We start from the raw sequence: 25,538 nt of genomic DNA on the forward strand, positions 1-25,538 counted from the left end.
CTGTCATTTGCTGTGCTTGCTACTACTCCTGCCACACAGCTTTCCTGCTATCACTTGCCACCATGGGCACTGACGCTGTATTTTGCATCACTTGTTTCAGTGTTGCTTGTTAATTCTCACATTTTTTTAATTTTGTTTAATGAAATGCTTAAAATTAACTTTTTTATTTTAGATTCAGATGAGCTTTTGGGGGCTGTAGTATTGGTCTTCCAGTATTCCAGAAAGTTTTCCTCCTGAAACAAAAAAATAGAGTGAAAATATGAAGCAAATGAAAATGGTGAAAAATAAGTGACTTTAAAGCAATGGTTAAAAATAAATAGTTTTCCATGAACAATGACTTAAGTTTTTAGGAAAAAAAAAAACCAAAAACTTCAGTTAAGTCACTTCCTTTTATATATATATATTGACTAGCTACTCATGAATACTTTAGCTGAGAAAATGCTTAAAAAATCCCAGGTTTGGATGTATTCCATGTGCTGCCTGAGAGCATTTGCCTCTCTAGGCTGGTGCACGTCCACATCTGAGCTGCAAGGTCCTCTCTGTCCTCTTGACTCTGGAGTAGCTTTCTGCTTTCAGATTTTACTGGGTTTGCTTTGCTCCTACAAACAGCACCCAATTCCCTTTCTTCTCCTTCAGGGCAGTGTTTATTTGTTAGCTGTGTGTGCTGTGGGATGTGTGGCTGTGCTGATGCAGGTGCACCTGAGGTAGTTTTCCCCTGGTGATGAAGTCAGAGCACACTGGTGGTGCAGACCTGGTACAGGCTGAGTCTGTGCCACTGGATTTCCTGGGTGTTGGTTTGTGCAGCCTTCACATCTCTCTTTGCAGAGTAGATGCAGTCAAATGTCAGGGCAGGGTGTCTGAGGAGATCCAGCCTGCAGGATGGGGTTGGACATGGAATCCAATTCTGTGATTCAGTGGGGGTTAATGCAAGCCCTCTACCCTTTGTCCTGCACAGTGATTTTGTTACGTAACTTCTACTGAACACCTCTCTTTGTTAGCTACAGATCTGTGTGTCAAGAAAATGCAGCATAAAGATGTGTTATCAGTGCTCCTAAGGAGATCAGTGTCTCTTCAGTCCTAGGCTTTATGGAATAAAATCTTGGAGTCTGAGAACAGCAAACTGTGGGACCATTTCACTCACCTTTTAGGCCAGTGTAGCGACTTCTTGCATTTGGCTTAGCATGCATGAGTCTGAGTTTCCAGTGTTGAAATCCAGGAGCCTCAGGATTAAAAAGCCAAATCCTATTCAATCTATTAGAAAAACATGCAAGGCAAAATAGGAGCAGCCCATGTTAAAACAAAGGTATGTTCTCCTTCTTGCTTTGTTTAGGATACAAATAGCTTAGGGACATGTTGGATCCTCTGGAGGATACTGAACTTACAGACAAATATCCTCTTGTGTAAATTTGGTCAGCATTAAATTCTGTTTGGATTTTCATGATGATTCTACAAGATGTAACTCAAGGCAGATTTTGGCTTCAAGTCTTTTTCTGCAGAGTAGACACAAAGGTACTGTTGTTGCTGTTGCTATAAGAGTGGGCCAAAGGTTTCAATCTACATGAAAATTGTAGTTAGAAAATGGTAGAGTGAAATCCTCTGAATTCTCTGAAAGCTTGTGTTGAATTCAGTATGTTCTGGACTTCCCACTTTATTATCTTGTTCTTCCCACTTAACTTACTCTTGATGAAGGCTAAGTTTGCATGAGTAGTATTGTAGAAGTTTGTTTGGTACCAACATACCTTCAGTGATTACATGCTGAAAATTCATTCTCCCTTCTGGCCTTTGTGTCCAGAAAGGAAAGGAAAATTAGTTGTAACCTATTAATATCTGTGTCTGTGTGAGTTTGAACTAAACCTATTTTTGACTTGATGCATATTTAGTGCAGAGAAATAAAGAATTGCATGCATTTGAAGGAAACACTCTTGTAAGGAGAAGGGTACAGTTAAACCAGCAGAGAGGCAGGAAGAATGCTGATGTTGAGGGACTTTGTTGGTCTTGTACAGCCATTGAAAATTACAGAAATCCATAGGAAATCCATATTTTATGAGCCCTGGTTCCAAATCCTAGTCAACTGTAAAACCTTGCAATTGATAGAGCAGGTAGTCAGTGTAAAAAGTGTTGTATTGAGAAAGTCAGATCCCTTACTGTTGCTAAGTCTGCTCAGTAGAAGAAATTCCATCCTAATCTTCTATTAGGTTATTTATAAATATGCTTTACCTAAAGTAGCTTCTGAGGTTTAGAGGATTTGCTTAAGCTCTAATGTTAAATGTTATTAAGTGAAAACATATTCATTCTTCTGCAGCTATTATCACCGCCTTGCATAATGAACTCTATCAAAAAATTAAGGCAGGTACTGTAAATGGTGACGATGCCTTTGTAAAACGATAGTGCATCCATTTGGCCAGATGTTCTTGGGATCACTTTTGATCTGGTTGCCTGCACCTGTAAGTTTTTACAGAGCATGATGCTGAACATCTGTACTTGAGAATGCCAGAGCCACCACATTGTAGCAGCACCTGGATGATGTGAATGGCTCTAGCGGGGAGTTTTTTAAAGGAATTTATTTATTTATTTATTTAGATGATGTAGCATGCATGATTACATGACAAACAGGGGTAAATGCAGATGAACATCTTAAGCTTTGTAGTCTAATAATGAAATATCAAGGTAATCAGTTTGGGGCATCTGCATGGGTGATATGATAATTGAGCACTCAATTCACATGGACCTTAGAGGATGAGCATGACAGTTGGTGTTTTCTCTATCAATCTGCAAATAAAACTGGTAAAGTTGAAGGTAAATGCATGGAATGAAGAACAAAAACATAAAAATAAGAAATGTGTGATAAAGTGGGAAAAACTGAGAAGTCTTGCAAATATTTTAGATGCTTTGTGATCTTTTGTTTTTTTCCTTTGGCTCCTTTAATGACATGCATGAATTTTTCTTGACTGAATTTCTATTGATTTTTTTTTCATACACTTCGTAGACTTTCTGTATTTGGTACAGACATCCTATATTGATATATTTACTACTCTTACATCCATTTGCGTGGAAGAGGAAAGGAAAAAAGCGATGACTCTCCTACTCTCAGAAAATGTGGAGAATCCACCAGAAAAGAAAAAAAAACAATAGCTCTTCATAGAAATTTCCTTTAAATTTCTCTGCACAAAGTTGACTTCATGAAAAGCTGTATTTGAATCCTTCAAGGGAAAGAACAATGATATAAAAAATGGTTCTGAACTCTTTGTAGAAGTAAGGCAGCTTAACTTGTTTTGTTGCAGGGAGTGTAGAAAAAGTGTCACAGGACTATTGTGATGGAAGTAAATACCTCTAAATTACTGAATTCATATTAAAGATTGTGTCCTCTTTCTTCACCTGTTTTTTTTTTTTAATAATGTGTGGAAGAGATGCACTTGTGTTATCTCCACATCTCCAGTGTTAAAGGTTACATCAGGGCCAGCCCTATTCCTGTTTTAGCTATGCTCTGATCAGCTCCCCTCTAAAATGCAATTTACACCCCAGTGCAGCTACATCAATAGAGAACTTGACCTCCAGTGTAAGACAGAGTCACAATGGTGTTACACAGGGTCAGGGATGAGAGTGTAACATTCAGGTTAGTAAAAGCCATACCAGGTCACAGCTTTTCAAACAGGAGCTTTTATGGGCCTCTTAGGAGAGGAGCCAACCACAGCAACTGAAAATATGCCAGAGGAACAGCTTATATCAAGGAATCTTTGGTGTGTATTTGTTAAAGCAAGCAGCATAAATGTTTTTAAGTGCAATGCAATTGTCTTTAGGGGAAAGTGCAAAGTGTGAAGGATTCCAGACCATATGGGAAGAAGCAGGGTAGGAAAGAGCCATCTGTGATGGAAACAGCCTGTGTAACTCAATGAGAAATAGGGCAGAGTGAGGTAGGATGGGTGAGGGTAGATGTACAAGTCCTTTTTCATGCATTGTCTTCAAGGGTATGTTTAGACATAAACAGGGTACAGGACTGGGAGCTGCTAGAGGAGCCTCAGAGCTGCAGGTCTGCTTGGATTCAGCTCCTCAGGAAAGGAGCAGAGTGGGCTCAGGCCATGGCTGGCATCCTGCCTGGCAGTGGGGAGCTTTGCAACAGGCAGAAAGTAAAACTGATGTACACAGAAGGAATCACAGAAAATAGAAAACTGGTTTAAAGGGTGTAATTTCTGGCTCGTGGCCATGTTAATGGGATGGTGAAGAGGAACTTGGAACAGAAACACAGTGAGGAAATGAAGAACAGGTGCTACAATTGCCAGTCCATCTGACAATTCCTCTTGTACTCCAGGGTTAAGAGCACCTAAGAAAATTATTAGCAGGATAAGGCCGTAACTATATTTTTAAAGTGTCTAACTTTATTTAGTAAATTCACTGAAGTGATAAATACAAGTGAATTTTCCTTAAACAAAAAGGTTTTTAGCAGTGACACTAAAGAGCTCGAGTGAGGATGAGAATTTCTTGTTTTCTGAGGCAATTATAAAAGCTCCAAAGGGCCTGCCAAATGGGAATAAGCCATAACTGCCTCTAACACTTGTTTTCCTACAACAGGGAAAATTGAGCAGACAGAACTCTCAAAGTATGTCTGCCAAAAGCCAAAGGTAACAGAGACACCCCTAAAAGTACCTCAAGTACTTAATACTGTTCCCTATGTTGTAATGAAAACAATTGTTTTCCATAGTAACTGCAGCAACATTTTACATGTGTCTCCACTCAAACAGAGTGAAATGGAAGAATGGAAGGGGGAATAAAGTGTTTCTCAACAGCAGCCAGATTTTCCAGCTCAATTCTTGTAACATTTCCATGAAACAAGTGCTTGTTGTTGGGATTTTTGGTTTGGGAGGAGCTTAAGGGAGGATGAGAAATTTCTGTTCCCTTTTGAGATGTAGGAATTTGCAGCTACAGAGAGAAAATAAGAGAAACATTTAAAGGTCCAGCTGAGAAAGTGTTCTCTGACATGCTCTGGAGAGGATTTGTGGCTGTGTCAGTCCACAGCTACATCTGCTCTGTTTGATGTGAATCTTACATTTTTTGGTGGAACAGATTCAAAGCCTTTTGTTTCTCTAACCCTCCCTGAACGTGGTGACTTCATTTTCGAAAGTGAAGTCAGAGAAAGTCTGCTGTACAACCCATGACTAGTCTTCAGCATTTTATATACAGATGGTTCCAATAGCTTCTCTGGCTTTGAAATTAGAAGTAGAAAGTCTCTGGGGTCAGTTGAAGGGTTCCTTCAGGAAATGCATGCTGAGGGATAGGTCCAGTAGCCTTTTGTGTTCAGTGCAATATTTCCTAAGGAACAGTGAGCCAGGCTGTCAAGCCTTGTTTCCTTCAGGTGTTCCTGAAGGTCCCTTAGTCCAGGGGCCCTAGCATCACAAGCTGATGAGGTAAGGACTGTTTTCCAGGATTTCATTTTAAGACTTTGAAGTATCCCACTGCAGTGGTGTCATCAGAGTCATGTGCTGACACCAGATTTTGTGATGGGATTTGGTTCTTTGCAGTCGATTAGGGAGCAAAAATTGTTCATGGTTTCTAAGTTGCAGTTGGGATATGGTTGGCTACCTTTGGGTATCTGCTGCGTGCCAAGTTTAGGAGTAATCATCACAATAACCAGGATGACTTTTGATCAAATAGAATAATTTTCAAATGCATCAGGTTTTCAGGATCCTCACACCTTGGTCATCAGTTGTTTCATCTCCTCTCACAGAACTTCCCCCAAGGCACCAGTCTCTGTTTAGTCCTGAAAAAGTGTTGGAAAATCTACTAAATGTAGCAGCACTGGCTCTGTAGGGATGAGAATGTTCTCATGAGTTTCAGTTTGCAGGATTTAGTCATTAAACATCATGACTTTTGCAGTATGGAGACCAACATTTGACTTCCCTGCTGCCTCTTTGTGCTGCTGATGTAGGGAACAGCTCCAAGCAAAGAATTTCAGGTCCTTTTACTTACAGAGGCTGAATTCAGTTCTGATGATTTCATTCCCAATGGCAATCCAGGATTGAACACCTGGAAAGAGATAACACGTGTGCTGTGCTCCTCACAACAGTTTTGTCTGCTGGACTGCTGATCCCTCCAGTGGTTTGTGAACTAACATGTTGCTAAAAGGGCCAGCAGGACTATCCTGGATGGCTCTTTGTATGGCTCCTGCAGTGGCTCTGGCAGGTGTTGTTTGATTTTGTTCATTATTGTTGTCAGTCTAGTCTTTTACACTGTATGATTTAGAAAACCTCTTCCCCTCTCACACCACTGCTTCCCCTATTAAAAAAAACAAAAAAGCCCACTTGCCTCACAATATTGTGGAATTTGCCAGAATGCTTGCATTTGTGTTGACATTTTTTCCTAAATTCAGTTATTTTCAAGATGTATGCAGATTTCTTCACTTAAAATTGCCAATGTTAATAGCTTCAGATTGCTCTCAAAAGTTCCCTTTTGTTTTTCAGCCTACAAGAACATCATCAGAAAGCATTTATTCCAGACCAGGTTCCAGTATACCTGGCTCTCCAGGCCACACTATCTATGTAAGTATTCCTTCTGAAGAACAAACTGCCAAGCCTTTGCTTGCACATGAACTACTCATGCTGAAATAAATCACTTTTATACTAATGCTTCATTTTTGTGCTTAAATTGTTAAAACCTTCACCATGTAGCTTTCATAGCTACAGGATTTCAAGGGCAGGTAGGAATTTTCCAGGTCACATTTCTCTTGGAAAGCTACAGTAAATTTTTTTATGTCACTTGGTGGTGTGAAAAGGGACAGAGGGCAGAGGGGTCATTCAGCTTTGTAAGGATTTTGTGAGATCTGTGCACTTTGATACACAATTTTTGAGAGGTCTGCTCTTTGCACTTGGAGAATGTGGGAAGCAGTGTCAGCTACACTGAAAAAAGCTTGGCTGATCCAACACCTTCCAATCAGAAATCAGGTTTTTTGGTTGTGAAAGGAAAAGTGTATTTAATTTAGAGGAAAAAAAATGTTATTAAGCATAATGCTAAATCACTGATTTTATCAATAATCTTGAGATTATATAGATGAGAATGTAGAGTAAACCACAGAAATTTGTCAGGTACATTTATAATAATGCAGAAAAAAAAGTCCAAAATTACAAATCTCATGTCCTGAGTTAAACTCTAGTTCTGTGCATTTCAACAACCACAAAAATAAGCTGATATATGAAGAGTGTTGACACTGCAGATATCAAAAGACAAAGCATGTCCTGGAGAACTGCCATTCTGTGGGTAATATCAACTTCATAAACTATAGTTTATGAAAATTAATTGCTGCTCGAAATCACCATCTGTGGAGAAACATGGCAGCCTAGATTGGTGTCTGCAAAAATATCTGTAATAATTTATATTAGATTAAAAGAATCCAGACATATTTGCACCACATTAACAAACTGGTAAAAATACTACAGAAATAACATACAGTAATTTCACGAATACAAGCCGCACCAATTTGACCAAAATTTTGGTGGAAACCCGGAAGTGCGGCCAATATTCCGGGGCGGCTAATACATTAACAAAATTCTAAAAGCTGCCAACACGGAAGTGAGAGCCCGCGGCAGCCCCAAGCCAAGCTGGAGCCCGGCCGGCCCCGGCAGAGGTGGGAAAGCCTGGCAGAGGCGGGGCCAGCAGTGTGGGGGGCGGGCGGCAGAGCCTGAGCCAGCAGGGCGGGGGAGCCCGGGAGAACTGGGGCGAGCAGTGCAGGGGAGCATGGCAGAAGCAGGAAGGCCGACGGGTGGGGCTGCCTGGCAGCGGGGGAAGCCCAGCAGAATCGGGGCCAGCAGCGTGGGGGAGCCCGGCGGTGCGGGGGCCTGCAGTGCCGGCCAGGGTGAGGAAACGCGGCGGCGGTGCAGACGGGAGGGGGCGGCCGGCGAGCCTGGCAGCGGCGGCAGTGCCTGGCCCGCCGGCAGGGCGAGTATGTGAACGCAGCGGCGAGGCGGCCGGCATGCCTGCCAGCGGCGGCAGTGGCTGGCCCGCCGGCAGGGCTAGGGAACGCGGCGCGGCCGGCGAGCCGGGCGGCGGCAGGCCACCAGCAGGGCTAGGGAACGCGGCAGCGGGGCGGTGCTGACGGGAGAGGGGGGCCAGCGAGCCCGGCGGCGGCGGCAGCACCCCCCGGCCAGCCCTGCCGAGCCGTGGCGCTGAGCTGGGCCACCCGGCCCCGTCGGCAACCATGAGCGGGCCGAGCCTGCCTGGCCCCGCCCCGAGCCAGTAAAGCCCGCTATGCCGCAATCCTGTTACTAATTGGCCAATTTGTGAAAGCTGCGCACGGATTCTCGCGACGAACGAAAGTGCGGCTAATATTCGGGGTGCGGCTTATCTATTGACAAAGACAGCAACATTGTCGAGGCACCGGAAGTGCGGCTTATAATCCGTGCGGCTTGTATTCGTGAAACTACTGTATATTGATATACCTAAGTATTTTAAGGATTAACATGGTTGAAGGTATTTTTTTATATCTGGCAATTAAAAACAAAACAGATTTTAATCTATTTGTAGAGAGTGAATGTCTTAAATATTTCAAACCTTACTTTGCTAGCAAAAAAGATTTTGTATTGTTTCTAGTTTAAGTCAGTGGTTGTTAAAGAGCTTGAAAAGGCAAATGCATCTTAATCTGAAATTACTAGGTAGAAATGAATTAAATTATTAGCACTCAGAAAAAACAGAACTGAATGTGAGTTTCCTTATGCAACCTACTATGAATAAAGTATCTTGTAGAAGTGTTGAAAAACAATTTGAATATCCTCTTTCAGTTTTAGTTGTCAGTGTATTTCTGTAAGGTAGGTAAAAATGTATGATCATTTATTTAAAGTCTTTCTGTAAGTAAAGAAAGATATTAGTTATCTAAACTAAATGTAAGACCTCTTTCTATCTCCCTCTAATGGGTGCAGCTGACTTTGGAATTTATTTCCTGGTTCTATTTTTTAACTAGTCAAGATCTGCTTGCAGTCTTAGTGGAAAAAATATTCCATGCTTGCACCTTGTAGTTGGTGAGGAGTGGATGCTTTAGTCAGAGGCTTGGGCACAGGATGAGTGATGAATGCAATGTAACTATTTTATTTGAATACCCAGTCCTGACAGTCCTCTTTGTCTTTTTATTTCCTTCCAATAAGTTCTGTTTCCTCTTGTGTGCACAGTTATAAATTGAGTATCTGTCTGTGGTCTTCAGCATGAAATCCTTTTGTAATCTCTGTAATCTGCAAACTAAATTGATGTTATCACCCATTTTACATATGGGAAAACAAGAGCAGAAAGGTGAAAATACTTGCCTGAGGCCACAAAATGAGTCATTTGCAGAGCTGAAGTTTCCAGCTCACTGCTGGGGATAAAAAACTTTTGTAAGTAGATCTATATATGCCATGTTCTTTCTCCCCTAAGAGAAAACACTGTGAGCTGCTGCAGAGGAGGCCTGCTGGAGAAGAACAAGAAGCATTCACTCCCCAGATGTAGGGTGCCAAAAAGGGGTTTCCATAGCAACAGCGTGACAACAAATACACAAAATCATGAATTGTGTAAAACAGAAATTGCCAGTGCATTTGTGTAAGTTAATTTGTCTTCTGTCTTTGACCTTTAGGCAAAAGTAGACAATGAAATCCTTGATTACAAGGATTTAGCAGCCATTCCCAAAGTCAAGGCCATTTATGACATTGAACGTCCAGACCTAATTACTTATGAGCCATTCTACACCTCCGCCTACGAGGACAGACAGGAGAGACAGAGTCTTGGAGAGGTAATGACCCACCAGCACCTCATTCCTGTGCACTGCATCCAGAGCCTGCTTCGCTTCCATTGGCACTCCTGGAGGTTGTTGTGCTGCTGTTCTCACTGCTTTGTGTCTGTCTCACTGGGTCCTGGGAACACTCACCTGTGACACTGCAGGATCAGACACCTGCATTAACACACTCACTGGGTACTGGGAACACTCACCTGTGACACTGCAGGGTGACACCTGCATTAACACACTCACTGGGTCCTGGGAACACTCACCTGTGACACTGCAGGATGACACCTGCATTAACACAGGGTTTGCAGGCTGTCTCTGTGTGCTTCCTCACAGCTCCCATGGGTATCCTAATCTTTGGGAATGGCAAGGTCCAGAATGTGAGGCAAAAGGCAATGTGCTGTGGAGCACCAATATTCACAAGAGAATAGGAGGAATACTCTGATATTCTATGGACTAAGAGCAGAAGGGTACTTATCTCACAGATACTGAAGGGAGGTGCATATCACCAAAGCACTTTGCCAGACATACTGGATAAAATTGTCAGGATGAAGTGCTCTTCCACCTGGGAAAGCAGGTTAATTGTGTTACAGAAATGCCTGCCTCACATTTTAACCTGCTGACATTTAGTAAGGATTCTTGTATTGTGCAGCAGTAAGAAAAAGCTATGTCATTTATTCTTCTAAACTTGTATGTGAAGGTATCTTTCAGATTGTCAGTCCCCAGTTTTCTCAGGTGAATTTCCATAGCTGCAATTACTATTTACATTATTCCAATGCAGTCTGGGAAGCAGGTTATGTCATGTACTACCATCTGTCTGTGAATCAGACTTCCTGAATGCAAATCTAAGTGGACGTGGAAATTGGATTTACCACTGCAATCTCAGTGACCTTACTGACTGTAACTGAACTGAGTGTGAAGATAAATTGAAGAAGAATGATTTACTGTAATTCTTTCAGGCACCAGTGGTCTGTAAATGACCAGATCAGTGTGACTGATAATCTGCTTTCTTATCAGTGTTCTGCCCACCAGCAGATCAGAACTGCATTGGTTTTTCTCCTTTGTTCTTTAACGTTTTATAGAGTTAGTTTTTTAAATCATGAATTGGAAATTTAGCTCAGGAATAAAATAAGAGATTAACAGGTCAAAACATTACAGAATTTCTCCTCTCCAGTTTATGTAGGCAGTGAATCCAGCTGGCATCTGGTTCAAAACCACTGAGATGCATTGGTGACCTCTGACCAGTTCCAACAGGCCTGACCCATTGCACAAACCCTGCTACAAACACATTTCTCTTGTTAGTCACACAGGGGGAGCTAATCACACCTGAGAAGGTGAACTTATGTTAAAGGGAAGCTTCTTACTGACAAAGCAGTATGTTGGAAGCTGATAAAGCAGGATGGTGTAAGCTGTCTGCTTTTATGCTTGTTCTGGGAATAAGCAAAAGCCTTTGGGGTTTCCTTACACCATATTTTCACCAGCATTAAATTCAGTTAATTTGTAGTGACTACAGAAATTTGTTCTGGAAACAGAAGGGGTTCTCACCTTCTTTTCAGAAGATCATGGGTTTTCACCCAATACTACTGCTGACTTCTGTCACCTTGGGCAAGTTACCTCACCTCTTTGTATCTGTTTCTCGTCCCTTCCCTTGCCCTAATGAGAACACGAGCCCATTGGGGTGGAGTGATCCCTTACCCTGTGTTTGTGTTGTGGTAATCGAGTGACAGCAATCCTGGTTCAACATCCATCCCCATCCTCTCTAAAGAGCAGAGAAGGTGACACGTTTAGTCGTGATTTATCCTGCATTCTCTTTGCAAAGGGCGTGTATGTGGTGGTGTTAAATAAAAGGAGACCCTCCGTTTATGCTTGGGGACTAGAAAAGCCCTCACCATGATTTAAAAAAAAACAAAAAAAATAAGAATCACCATTCTCAGCAAAGAAAGGTCCCGGCGCCCTCTGGCGGGGAGCACGGGCTGGTCCCACCTTCATCAACCTGCAGGGACCAGAAATTAATTAGGAACTAACGAGATCCGAAATTAATTGTCTGCTGCTGGGTGAGAAAGTGTCCAGAAACCTCCAGGTATTCCAGTTCTGCAGGACCTGTCGCTTCAGCCTGATGAGCACTGAGCCCACCAGCTTTAGTTTGGTATAAACTGAGAATGCATTATACATATACATAAATATACATACATTTATGTACATATACTTTATGTCCTTTATTTCAAGTATTCTGTTTGTTGAAAGCACTAAATGCTCTAAAAAACCTTTCGCTAAACTAGAAGACATAAAATGAAAAAAAGGATTTTTTCCAACGTGATAGATGCTTCAAAATGGAGCAGGGATCCCATCTGGTAGTTCAGTGAAAAGACAGCTAAAATGGCATCAGTGTGACATGCTGAACTTGTGTTGCAGAATGACACCTGTACAGATCAGCAGAAATTGCCTAGATGACAAAAGTACCCGTGTGGCTTCAGGTATTAGAGACTCTCAGATCTCAAAGCAATAGAGAATTGAGCCTGTTGAAGTAGAAATTTTTGTGTAAGTTTGGTCAGAACGAGCCATCTTCCCCTTCCTCTTTCCCCTTCCCCCTTCCATTTCCCCTTCCCTTTCCTCTTCCCCTTCCCTTCCTCATCTGGAGTCCTCAGTATTTCCTGTTCTGGGATGGAGCTGATTTACTCACTCACCTGCACAGTGCATTTCAAACTGATCACAGTGTTGGACCAGGTTTTGAAAGATGGAGAACCAAACATTCCTTGGCAGCCTCAGAGTTTGAGATCTGACAGTTCACCTGTGCATGATAAAACACTAACTTGGCTGCTGAGTGAGGTTCCATCTCCCAAAAAAGCAACTAGTAATAAAATATTGTGAGATGTCAGCTAGTGAGGGAGTGAAAATACATGAAAGGAAAAATACCTGCATTCAGCATGCTGCTTTCTGGGATGCCTTCCCAGTTTTAGGTTCCTATGAATACCTTTTACTCAGCATCCAGGTAACCCCCAGAAATAGTTTATTTAGAGTAACACATTAATTGCTAGTAGAAAAAGGTGAGAATGCACCTCACAACACGTGTTTTTTTCATTCATATTGAAGGTTTTAGGTTAGCTCTCAGTTTATGTAGAGGATGTTGTTCCAAAGCACTGTGTGTGGAATGTTTCATGTGGAGCAGGGTTTTTACAGCTGCTGCTGTTAGATTATAGGAAAATATGAATGTAAAAGACTTTCAAGGCTTTGATGGAAAGTAGCAAAAGTCTTTAACAGCTTTAGGGAAACTTGCTGAAAAGGAGATGTCCTTTATCCAATAAAAACTTTGCTCCTTTGTTTGGATACTTAGCATTCCCAGTGTCACAAGCTCTGTGAGAGTGAATGGTCTCTCAATCCAAAATGTATGGATATTTACCAGCTGGATATTTATTACCAGAAACTCTGCATACATTTTACACTACTGCTGTTGTACATTAGTGTGGTAGTTGGACCAGAATCAGCAGTTTTGCTTCAGAGATATTATCTTAACAGCTATATTATTCTATAATTGTGGTCTTATTTAAAAGCATAATCTCCTGCCCAGTTTATTATGACAAATAATATTGAAGTTTTGTGCACAAAGGAAATAATTAAATCCAGCTTCAAATTGTCTGGTGGTTGAAGAGCACGTAACTGGTAATTACACATAGCCTTTATTCTTGTTTGTACCATCAGCATATGCATAATCTTCTGTTTCTTCTGAAGGTATTTCTTGCCTCAGTTTCCCCATCTGTGTTGCAGAAACTTTTCATAATATTGTGCATATTTCTGCCCACTGGCCTTTGTGCAGCTCTTTCAATACACATGTTTGTAATTCCTGTCTGTTCTCCTTACGTAACCATGGAGGAACACAGAGATTTAAAGGAGGTCATATCAAAGAAATGTTGATGACAACTACGTGCTCCTCTGCATGGGTATGAAATGTAAGGCCTTGGGGAGAAGCACATTTTTGCCAGAGTGTATGCATTGGAGGGAAAACATGCTTCATCCTGAAAGATGTTCCGTATTTTGATTTTCCATGCAAAACTCTGAGTTAAGTTTATTTGCTTTTGATTTCCACTTTAAAGATTTCTTCATGACAGGCATAGTTATTAAATTAATAACCCTTTCTGATTTTGATCTTTACAGCTATGTTTTAATTACCACAATGATTAGAAGGCTAAGATGATCTTGCATGATACTTGACTGAATTAATCACACTTACAAAGATTCTCCCAGAAACTTTAAATGTCAGTGATTTATGGACCAGTCCCCGAGCCATGTGGAAAAAGCAGGTTCCAGTGCTGGAATGGCCTCAGTAATTTCTGCATTACCACTTTACATTGTCATATGTCAGAGTAGCTGCAGCAATGTTTAGACTACCATTTTCTGGCCCAGCATAAGCAATGATATTTCAAGCAATTTCAACGATAACCTTATTTTTTATGTCTTTGCAGTCTCCAAGGACATTGTCACCTACCCCTTCTGCAGAAGTAAGTTTGGTGGAACCTTTGGGGGCAGTGTCCTACTGTGATTAGAATGATTCCCTCGAGCCAGTGCAGGCATTGGGTTTGTGGTCAGTCAGATCCATCTCTGTTTTCTCAATGTTGAAACGTAAAAAAAAAATTATTTCTAAGAAGGAAACATGAAGCTCTTATTGAGAGATTGTACAAAAAGTGGGGCTGCCACTCCTCCCCCTTGCTGTCTGTAAAGCAGAGCCCTTTGTCCAGCAGGCGTCACTTCTGGTACATTCCTGCTCCTTGTGGCACAGGCAGATTCAGATCCCAGAGCTGCAGGATTTACAGGAGATAAAAAGCTGCTCTAAACATCTAAATAATAACCCATGTTTACCACTGCAACATTTGCAGTTTTGTCTTGAAGAAAACATTACTATGGTCTGATTTGGTTTTGCTATGCCAGAGGAGTTAATTTGAACATCATAATAACATGAAACATTTGGGAAGTCATTTATCAGGATACAATAGATGCTCTTGCAGAATCGTTATCGTTGCATTATCCTGTCGCTTATTTGCAACATGAAAGTTGTACTTACTGCTGCTAGTTAAAAATTAAGGGATTATAGAATTTCTTGTAAATCTTCGTGCATTAATCAGTCCTTTCCCTTTTGTCCTGGTTTAGTTTGCTTCATGGAGGGGGTGAGGGTGTTGTTTGTTTTGAGGTTTTTTGTTTGTTTCGAGGTTTTTTCGTTTGTTTCTTTTATTGGCTTCTTTATCCCCAGGAATCTAAGTAAACTGAATTTTGCTATACAAGGTATCATGTTTACAGATGGGGAATCTGATCTGGATAGAAATAGCTGTGATGTAGCTGGTGACACATGGTGAATTTAGCCACAGAGAGCTCTGCTGCAGCAGTTGAATTCTTGCTGAATTCTCACTCCAGGTTAGCTCACTGATGGCCAGCTCATGTGTCTTGTGCAGGACAATGCAGGACTCACATGCTCTGGATGCAACAGTCAGGGAATGTGGGCAAATCTGAGATTATTATGGCATTTAATAGAAATTACAAGTGGAGTTGGAACCTTCCAAGACTGAATTGTGACTGTAAAAGTGGGTTGGAGCAGATCCTTGGAGAACAGTGCTAATGAAGTAGGTTGGAATCTTAAGGGATGTTGCTATTTCAGTCGCTTCTGCTGATGCCTTCAGATCCATGGAAGTTAAGTGCTGCTAAAAATGTGTTGTGTGCATTTAACATTTATCAGTGGATGCCTCTGTCCTGCAGGGCTACCAGGACGTGCGGGACCGCATGATTCACAGGTCTACCAGCCAGGGCTCCATCAACTCTCCCGTGTACAGCCGGCACAGCTACACCCCCACCATGTCCCGCTCCCCCCAGCACTTCCACAGACCTGGTAAGGGCAGCTGCATTACAAATACATGCAAAAATATTGTGTCTTTATAATGCCACTCAGTGGTGCACTGAAGCAGTCCTTTCTCTTTGAAGTGGAAGTTTAGGATTGAAAAATTGTTGTGTATTTTAATGTCTCGTTTTCTACCTGTATTTTTGTTCTGGATTGTCATGGGTTTCTGCACTAGGCTGTTTCTTGCATCATAAATATGCATCTTCTGCTTTTGTTTCCAATCAATTATTTTGAAAATATTTGTATATTTCTAAAAGCAAGAGAAAATTTGCTGCAGTGAATCACAAACTTCGTTCTGGAGTTTGGAAAAAGTATCACATATCGGAAACAAAAATTATAGCTTGACTGTACAGAAGTTAGTAATTTATTACTTGCTTGTAAGAAATTACTTTAAAGCTTGGTACAGCCATAGAATCTCATATTCAGAAGCAAGACACCCATATATTTCAAATTGCTAGACATTTTTTTAAGACATAGACTCAGAAGATGTCTTTTTAATTTAAGCTGTAGGCAATTGTCTGGGAACACTTGAAAACACAAACTTTACTTTCTGGTTTAGCAGTGATGTACAAGTCCTATGTGCAATATAGAAAATTTACAGGTCATTCAGGTTCCCAGTGCCTCCAAAATTACCGGTTATGTATCTGAAAGCAAGATATGAAAATGAACTATTCATCCACACCCAAACTGCATGAAAATGCATTGCTAAAGGCTACTCATTGAAGACTTTTCAAGACTAATTTTATTGTGTATGGTAATGAATTAAATCTTTGTGATCTGTTTTTAAATTTAGTGTTACAATTGCACAGTTTCATCTTCCTTGGTGATTACAGCTGAACAGTTGGGATGCCAAATGCCCATATGCAATAGGAACTGCATTTTTAAAATTAAAGATTTATAATAGAGCCACCACTGTGGAACTTGGATGCTGAAGCCATTTCCTAGTGGGGGTGGGCTGAAAGCAGCCAATTGTGTCTGTCAGTGAATGCCTTATTTAAGGGACCCAAGGGAGGTGGGACAGAAGCAAATTGTGTCTGATACTTAGTGCTGACAACATGGCTGTGTTTTAAGATGACGTTACAACTGAAACTGAAAGAGACTTGAAAATGTGAAAAAGCTGCAAACTTCTGTGCCTTGATTCTCCAGTTCTGAGGGGATTATTCCATTTTTATCTGTTGTCTCAGGGGTATGAACAAATCCAGGCCCTATTCCAGGCTTGACTGTGATTGAGTTTTACTGTCTGTGTTCAGTCAAAGAGCTTCCCCAGAAGCAATCTCTGTTTATCTAACTCTTGTGATGGGCAGATGGGCTCAAGCCAGAGTTGTGATCCAGTGTAAAATCTTCCAAAGTCCACAGCCTGAAGGATTTTCTGGAGAAATATTTGTTCACACTGGTCTATGTTGAGATGATCTCATCTTGGGCTCACCTGTTACTGATCCTCATACAACACAGAAGTAATTCTGTACAATTTGTCATTTGATGTTTCTTACCTTGTTTTGGGGTAGTTGTTAATGCTTTAATAATTAAACTTTAATTAAACTTTAAACTTTAATAATTTTCCTACAGTCATTATTTATTGAATAAATAATGTGTGGGGGTTTTTTTGTCCTAATGGCATGTCTTTTCACCATGTTATTTTGCAAGAATAATTTCTCTCTGAATAAACCCCAGTGGCCCCAGATCACTTCTCTTTTGCTCCCAGCTAGCCCTTGAGAGAGAAGTGAACTGCTGTACTGACGTTGTCAGCATAAAGTTCTTCAAAAATCAAGTGCTACAAGTTCTGAAAAAGTTTGCAGCCTTTTTCTCCTGTGGTGCCCTAGCTGATGTTGGCAGCACTTTTGGAATGTCTTAAAACAATAGAAAACAGCTTGCATGCCTCTTGACTGACATATTTTGGTCAGGCACTTTTCAAACCAGCTGCTTTCTTAACTAATTGAGCGTCAATGTTTGTGATGTTTGCATGCTGGTAGCAGTCCACTTTCTGGTAACAAGGCATTGGTCAGAAGCTCATTAAGCCAATGATGTTATGCTAAATTAGCAACGCAGTTCAAACCTAAGCCTCTCTTCTAACCCTTGCTGTAATTATGTCTTAACATTTACGGGCCCTTTGGTGCGTCTTTAACCGCTTTGGTTGTTGATTTTTTTTTTTCCCTCCTTCCTTCTTTCCAGAATCCTAATTGTTCAATGCCTTTTTTTTTTCCCCCTCCTTCCTTGGAAGCCTCCTTCCCTGCCTGTCTCTTATTGCTTTTCTTTGTCTCCGTTCTGTCCTGCCCGTGTCCCCGCTGCAGAGCTGCTGGCTCTGGGGGCGCGGCGCGCGGCTCCCCCGCGCCCCAGCGGCCCCAACTCCCCCTTCCGACACCACCTCATGCCCCATGCCAAAGGTAAGGAGCCAGGCCTCTCCCCAGGGACTGCCCTCTGGCCTGGACACGTGTTAGCATTCTGGCAGAGCTGAGAAGGCGTCTCTGCCTATGGCTGTGCAGCTGAGCATGCCTCGAAATGTGCTGTTGCACTCAAAACTGTATTTAGAATAGACATAATGTCCTTGTTTTGGAGGAAATATGTCATTTCTAAGGGCCCTAGTTGACGAGTCACCAAGCATTTACCTGGTAGAAATACACAGACAAGCATTGTCATTTGTTACTCAGAACCTAATGTAGCTTCTTTCTAAAGCAGTACACAACAATCCCTTCAGCAGTTAGTTTATCAAATTTAATTATTGCTGCCACATTCTTAAAACGCACAGTGAAAAAGCTGATTACAGTATTGCCTGAGTGAGAGCAAGGTGATCAAAAATATGGAGAAGAAAAAGAAGAGATTCTATAAAGATCAATGGCAACAAAGAGCTTAATCTTTGTTATTCACTTTGGCAATAATTAGAGCCCAACCAAGTAAAATTAAAATCTCCTCTCTTTAAATGAAAATCAGCAGGCTCTGCTGAAGGCAGTAGCACTGCAAGGATTTACATTATTTGAGGACATGGTCTTTTTTTCAATCTTATTTTCCATGGTTTGATTTGGAGGAGGATTCCTCTGTCCCTTCAAGGAACTCATTTAGCTCAGTAAGCTTTTAGTTTTGTCTCTTGCTTTTTATGAATGTGGTTTTACTCTGAGTTCTATTGGAGCACTTGGCTGGGCCATCTCTTCTATTTGGGGGAGAAGGTCATAGCTTATATCACCTACAAGAGCTCAAAAGACAATGTTGAGTAAACTGAACATAGATTCCAATCTGGCACCATTGATTAATGTAGGTATTCATAAACTGAAGATAATCAAAGCAGTTGCAAGAAAGTTGTTGCCATGAAGTTTGAAGAAATGCAATAGATCTCAACATCATAGCTCGTCAAGCATTCAGATCACCATCACTAATTTTATTCTTGCCTTTTTTAAGATGTTTGTAATAGTCTGCACTGTCCACTTTTCTACTATGTCTCTACTTTAAAAAAAATCTCACTTAAAAAGATTGGGACCCTTAAAAATAGCTATACTGCTCATTTCAGCATGCAGTTTATTCATAGTCCTTGCAATTTCAACATTTCTTTGCTGCAAATCCAAATTAATGCTCACACTCTTTCAAGTGGCATTTTCATTCTTTTTTTTCTGTTGAGAAAATAAATAGCTTCTTCAACAGATAAATGAGAAGAACTATTGGAAATCCATGCTTATTTTTCTCAGATTTCAAAGATTCACCTGGCATGTAGATCAGATATCTTTTCCAGTTATTGATAGAAGAGGCCAAGTGGGATTGCTAGTGCTGTAGACAGAGGCGGGTGGGTATGGTTTTTATCAGAAATAACCTGAAAGATGTTGTAGGAATCTTCAATTTTCTGAAGGCCTGGACAGCATTTTTGTGTCATAACTCAGCCAAACTCAAATTCCTATCACTGTGACAGAAAAGGCACCATGTGATCTTTTTACTTGTACTTTTAACAAGAAGGTGAACTTGGTGTTGGTTTGTAAGAAAGATTTCACTAAACTATAACTTCTGGGGTTTTTCCCTTTAGGAGTCAGAAAATACAGGTCATGTCTCAACTGCTTTGGTGAAGGGGCATGGTTTCCCAGCAGAATAATGATGACTGAAGTGTCGTATGACACATTATACTTGTGTTATTCTGTATACTCAAGCCAGAAAAGAAGACATTTAGATCAGTTTCAGTGTGTTTACATGCAACATAAGGCTTAAAGAAGCATAATGAGTAAGCCTCATATACACAGCCAAAAGTAAAGAAATTGGAGAAGTGAAAGGGGCTAAACATGCCTCAGTGAGAGTTTATTGATGTAGCATGTATGTTGAAAAAGCTGCAAGAGTGTGTAGCATGCATCAGCTTAGACTTCATTTAATCTAATTTGGATTCTCCATTGACTTTAGTCTTGCCTCAATAAAGTACTGTCTTTGCTATGAAAGAATCAAAACAAGTCCACAAATGAAAGAAACCCTGACCCTTCTGAAATCAGGGACAAAACTCGCATTGAGAGTCAGGATTTCATCTTGCATGCCTAGAATTTTTCAGAGGCATTCAAGAATACTGCAAAGCCTCCATAAGATTGCCATGTAAAAGAGTTCTAAAGTAATGTGTATTCCTTTGCTCACAGACCTTCCCATGAGGAATTTGCCCACCTTCATAGGGAATTTGGACCTTGGTTTTCATAGGTTCTCTCTCTCCTTCCCTGAGGCAGATCTCTGAAACCAAATGATTTCTGTACCTGGTAACTGTTTCCAGGGTTTTGTGGATGCAGGTGGAAGTTCTGCTCTGGAAGACAGTTGTGTATTGGCTTTTTCCTGGTTTTCAGGGTTTTTTATGTGTGAAATAAAGGCTACACATCCGGACAAGAAGATGATTGATAGGTTGACAAAACATGAAGAGGAGTAAGGGTTTCAGGTGCTACTGAGCTTGTTTTCCTATGTCTAATCAGGAGTAGAGCAACTAAACTGGAAGCTGACAGAAGGCTCAGTGTTGGTTGCAAGTTGACAGAAGGCTCAGTGTTGGTTGCATATGGGTTTTTTGGCCTGATTCTGTGAGCTGAGCTTGTGAATCCCACAGTGAGCCCAGTGGTGAGCCCTTCAGAAAGCAGCAGGGACCTGCATTACACTGGGCTGTGTGTGGGCAAGCAGTTCTATTCCTGGCTGCTAGGGCAACCTGCCTAACAAATTCAGCTATAGAAAACAACTACCTGATGGAGCAAAGAGAATGAAAAAAAAAAACCTCTGAATTTCCCTTCTGCTGTGCTCTAGTGATTGATTTTTAGATTAAGCTTGTTCCATTATCTCTCAATATCCCCCCACCTACACACAGACATATTCAACTTCATGCCAAGGGTGTGAGAATTAGATCTTGCTAGAGTGTTGGTGAACTGGAGTGCTCTTGTTGCATTGGGGAGTTAACAGTAGTTACAGCATAGCTAAGAAATTAAGAGAGACATTTCTGTGCAGGCAAGGAAGCCAAATTTAATGGGTTTTTAAGTAAAGCTGCAAGCAGGCTGGCCATGAGGCCCTGGGAGACAGGTACAGCAGCCAGGAGCTTTCCTTGTGCATGTGCACATCCTGCAGATGTTGGCACTGCTGCTATAAATTGTGGGTGGTTTTGCAGCTGCATCCCAAGCACTTAAGCCTTGTTATGAGTGAGTTCCTCAGGGATGGCCTAATGGGAATGTAAGTAGATGTACCATTCCTTCTTGAGAGGTGGGAGGCAATGAGGCTGCCATCCCAGGAAGTGGGAGTTATTTGTCACAACTAGCAGCAGTCCTTAGGTACCCCAGGAAATACAAGCCAACAGAGACATCTGTAAAGCAGCACATGCAGGATGATACCACAGTAATTGTCTGCCTGGTACTGGGTGCATTATACAACATTTCCAGTTCTCTCTACACAAATTATCTGTGTCCCAGATGTAAGACCAACCAGCATACATTTATGGGAGTGAGCACACTTAGTTGTGTCTAGAGGTAGAGAGGGGTGTAAGAAGGGTTTTGTCTCTGTATTTGTAGTGTTTGTGACAGAAGCATTTCAAGTTGAACACACACACATTTAGTCTGCCAGCTCCCAACAGATAAAATGTATTTATGATGCCTCTGTTGTGACAGGTCCACAGGTCAATAAATCCCTTTTGTTTTTTTCTCTTCCATTGAGTGTAATTGCTAAAGGAAGTAAAAAGGCAGAGTGACATGTTCTCTATAAACAACTAATTGTATCTCAAGGCATATTAATATTGATAAGGGTTTTTTTTTTCTTGTAATACAATTATTTTGCTGGAAAGTAAGTCATAAGTTCTTGATAGAACCAAGAGACATAAGTAAAATCAAGTGAGGTGTTTTACCATGACTGTATCTCAAAGGGTGGAAAAGTAGAACACGATATTGAAATTGCTAAGAAAAGAATCATAGATTGAGATATGACAGCAATTAACAAACCATTTGTGCTGCTTTTCAGGGTTAGCAAACCTAGCCCTTACTGTTACCTGGCCAGAGGCTCAGCATCACTGCACCTGAAATAGAAAACCACCACTGACACATGTGGCTGAGAGAGCCTCATGTCATTTAGGGTTGAAATTACAAAGTGCTAGGTATAGAATTTTGCATGTGTATTCTTCTGGACAAATTTTGTACAGCCAATCCCCCTGAACTATGCATGTAATTTTTAAAACATTCATATGTAGTGAGTTAACTTGTATACTGGCTGAAGCCTCTGGGGCACATCTCAGCAAGGTTTGTAAAAAGCATTTTTTTTTCTCTTTAGTGCCTTTTAGATTGGCAGATGACTGTTCAAGTAGAAGAGGATTTTTTGTGTAAATTGTAAAGGAAACTTATTTTTTCCTTCTCCCACACCTATTTTCCCACCCCAAATAGATAAATAGTGTGCTGAGTCTAAGGTTTTGGATCCTCTAACAGGACATAGGAAACAGGCCTGAAATTTATTTATTCTCGTATTTTTAGCCCTTCTGTATTTGTTGTCATTCCCTCCTCCACCCTCCATTTTTTTCCTGCTTTCTTAATCAACATTTCCAGGGTATTTTAAGCCCTTGTGCATACCTTAAAAATGGAAGGGGTTTGATGCTCCCCTGCTTTTCACTACTGGGGTCACCCCACCCATGTGAAATAAAGAAGCACTTTATGTGTATGGCTTTTCTTGGTGTGAGTTTGCTCTAAATTGAAGAACAGTACAATAAAAGAGGCAGCTGCATTTTTTCAAGGTACACACAAAGATGTGAATGGACACCAGGCTGTTAGGTCTTGATATTTGGGATCCACCATTGTGGTTGTGCAGCAGCCCTCACTCCCTGACAAGATATAGAAACTTTCAGGGCCATTGGATTGCTGTGGTGCAGTGCCAGGAGGCAAAGGGGTAATGCCAGCAAGAGTAATCCTGCAAATGGAACAAAGTGTGTGTGCAAATAGAACTAAGGTTTGTTGGTATTAGATTCAGATTTGCTAAATCAGCAGTGGTGAAGTATTGTCATCAGAACCAAATCTGGCTTTGACAGAGATTTGGAGCAGCACGAACGATGTGCACGCAGCCACCAGATGGGCTGCACTGCTTTACAAATTATTTTGCCTCATCAGAATTTTCCTAAACCAATGAAAGAGTGTGTAAGGAACAGTTATGCCGTTTGATGTGCCCCAAGTGACCTAACAGCTATTTTCTGTTTCTGGTTTCTGTACACTTTTGGTTTAGTGAACTGTAGCAACTGCCAGCATCTGCTTCTATCTGCTTTGGGTTTGCATATCGACTACTCTGCTCCCTATTTGCGCCTTTTAATTCCAAATATCAATCTCTCTACTAAAAAAATCATTGCCAAGTAACCTTCCATTCTTCTTTTCTATACTGCCCATCTGTTCACCAGCTATGAGCACAGAGCTCCTGCCTGCATGCCATCAGAATGAGTCTGAGCTGCTCAAACCTCAACTCCAGCCTGAACATGAATTTTTGTCTCTGCAGGAATATCAGGGGGGAAAAAAGGTCACCAGGGCTACTACCAGTTCTCCTTATTGTTTGTATTTATACTTTTGGTTCAACTTCTTTTCTCCCTGGAGGTTTTGATTCCACCAGTTTTGTTTGGGTTTAATTGGGCTTGCCTTTTTTTTTTTTTTTTTTTTTTTAATTGCTCTCCCTCTTCTCATTTTGTTTTCTCCATTCTTTCATTGGAGGCAATGAGCCGTCCAGCGGTCGGAACTCCCCTGTCCCCTATCGGCCTGACAGTCGCCCTCTCACTCCAACTTACGCTCAGGCCCCTAAACATTTCCATGTTCCAGGTAGGAGCTGGCACTGTGTGTGTCTCGCTGTCCTGTCACAGTGTAGAATGTAGCCTTTGTAACTTCTGTCTTGTCTCCATCCTTTCACGCCGTTTACCATGGGTTGCACCCTCAGGGTTTGGAACTGCTTCTGGGCTTGCTGAGAGGAGTAGTGCCTTAAGAAACGTGGGGGTTTATGGTGATTTTTATCTGTTCTCTTGGCCAGGTGTTTCACTCTTAAATGCTAAATTTTTCAGGGTCGTTTAATGGTCTGTGAGTTGTATATGAGCTATGTTGGGCTTGATTTTTCTCCCAGTTGCACCAGCTGAGCACCAGCATAGCTCTGCTAGTTTTAGAGGAATTAGTTTTGATTCAGGCAGAAAAGAGGTGGCCAGTGAGCCATTACAGATGTTGTTTATGCAGATTGTTGTGACATGTTTCAGTCTTGAACCCAACAATTCCAGTTTAGTGTTCCTTTCTTTTTAAAGCAGGTGAGGTTGTATCTTGTTTTGTGTTTGGTGTCCTCAGAGAGACCTGCAGATCCACAAGGATATGTGTGGCTTAGGATGCCTTTTCTGTAGAGGGCAGTCTGTTTTGAAGTGAGCTCCACAGTTGTTCCAGCATCTGAGAAGACAATATGTTTTGGATTTTGATGGGATGAGCTGTGTGTCCCTAGGGTTGGACATACATCTGGCTGCTTCAGAGATAGCTGAAAGCCTAGTTCTGTCCTGTCATTTTCAGATTCCCTTCAGTCTAGTGTTCCTCCTCACTGCCAGAGGTTACTGCCCTTCCTCCCCTCCTCAAATCTGGCAGATAAACAGTTTGTGCAGGGTGACCTGGCTTGGCTGAGCTCGGCTCTTTTAACCGCTTAAGCTCACCTGGCTCTCAGTGCCTCACCTAAACTCAAGCCTAATTGCATGAATAGCTGTGAGAAATGACCTGGAGCAGGGTGGGGGAGCTCTCCTCTCCAGCTGGGGCCATGCAGCCACGGAAGGAGCTGTGCTCCCATCCTCCCTGGAGCTTTCTGGCGTCCGTGTGCGCAGAAGGATGCATGACTGCCCTTCATACCTGTTTGCTGGTCAAGTGGCCAGAGCAGATCCCACACAGCAATGAAATACCACAGCCTTTGTGTGCAGTGAGTTTGCCTGCTTATTTCAGGATGTAGGGCTCTGCAGAGTAAGATTTGCCTCTTTTACATAGATTTTTAGGTTTAACTTTCCTTAATGCCAAAGGCAAAGTTGTCTCCTATAACGCTTTAATTGGATCTGTGATACAGCACACGTGTTTCTGAAATTCCTTTTCATCTTTCACTCTAATGTAACTGAAAACTTTTCTCAGGCAGCATAAAGTAGCAAAATGGGTCTCTGACATTAATTTTCTAGCTCCCTGTAGCTCAATTTGCTCTTCTAATAAGATTTTGGCACATTTTTGCACTGTAGTGCTGATTTTGGATTAGCTTTTGTATTTGTAGCTGTGCTGAATATGTGAAATGTTGGCTGGGGTGGGAAGGTAGTTTAGAACAAAATGGTTCCTGTCTTAGATTATTATTTGGAAAAATATGGTATCATTTAGACATAATGTAGATTTACTGCACTAGAGTTCTGGGAAGTATTTTTATTCTGATTTACATAGGTAATCTGTAACACGGGGGGCCTTGTATTCAAAAAATTACAGAAAAAAAGAAAAAAAATCCATCCTTATGGTTTGA

At 41.4% G+C, this 25,538-nt stretch overlaps 1 protein-coding gene across 20 annotated transcripts in view; it reads left to right on the plus strand.

The window, feature by feature from the left end:
• Window positions 1-25,538, plus strand: part of ABLIM1 (actin binding LIM protein 1) — a 191,941-nt gene that overhangs the window by 147,478 nt on the left and 18,925 nt on the right. For 7 of the 20 annotated variants that reach the window (XM_033066460.2, XM_033066463.2, XM_033066457.2 and 4 more), the window contains 7 exons: window positions 2,303-2,350; window positions 6,453-6,530; window positions 9,584-9,739; window positions 14,188-14,223; window positions 15,470-15,599; window positions 17,897-17,989; window positions 23,747-23,851. In XM_033066460.2, coding sequence (XP_032922351.1) covers window positions 2,303-2,350; window positions 6,453-6,530; window positions 9,584-9,739; window positions 14,188-14,223; window positions 15,470-15,599; window positions 17,897-17,989; window positions 23,747-23,851 — 646 coding nt within the window. The remainder of the gene's footprint in view (window positions 1-2,302; window positions 2,351-6,452; window positions 6,531-9,583; window positions 9,740-14,187; window positions 14,224-15,469; window positions 15,600-17,896; window positions 17,990-23,746; window positions 23,852-25,538) is intronic. The other 13 variants (XM_033066477.1, XM_033066456.1, XM_033066465.2 and 10 more) reach the window with 5 other exon arrangements.

Source organism: Catharus ustulatus, chromosome 8, assembly GCF_009819885.2.
Source record: "Catharus ustulatus isolate bCatUst1 chromosome 8, bCatUst1.pri.v2, whole genome shotgun sequence".
NCBI lineage: Eukaryota > Metazoa > Chordata > Aves > Passeriformes > Turdidae > Catharus > Catharus ustulatus.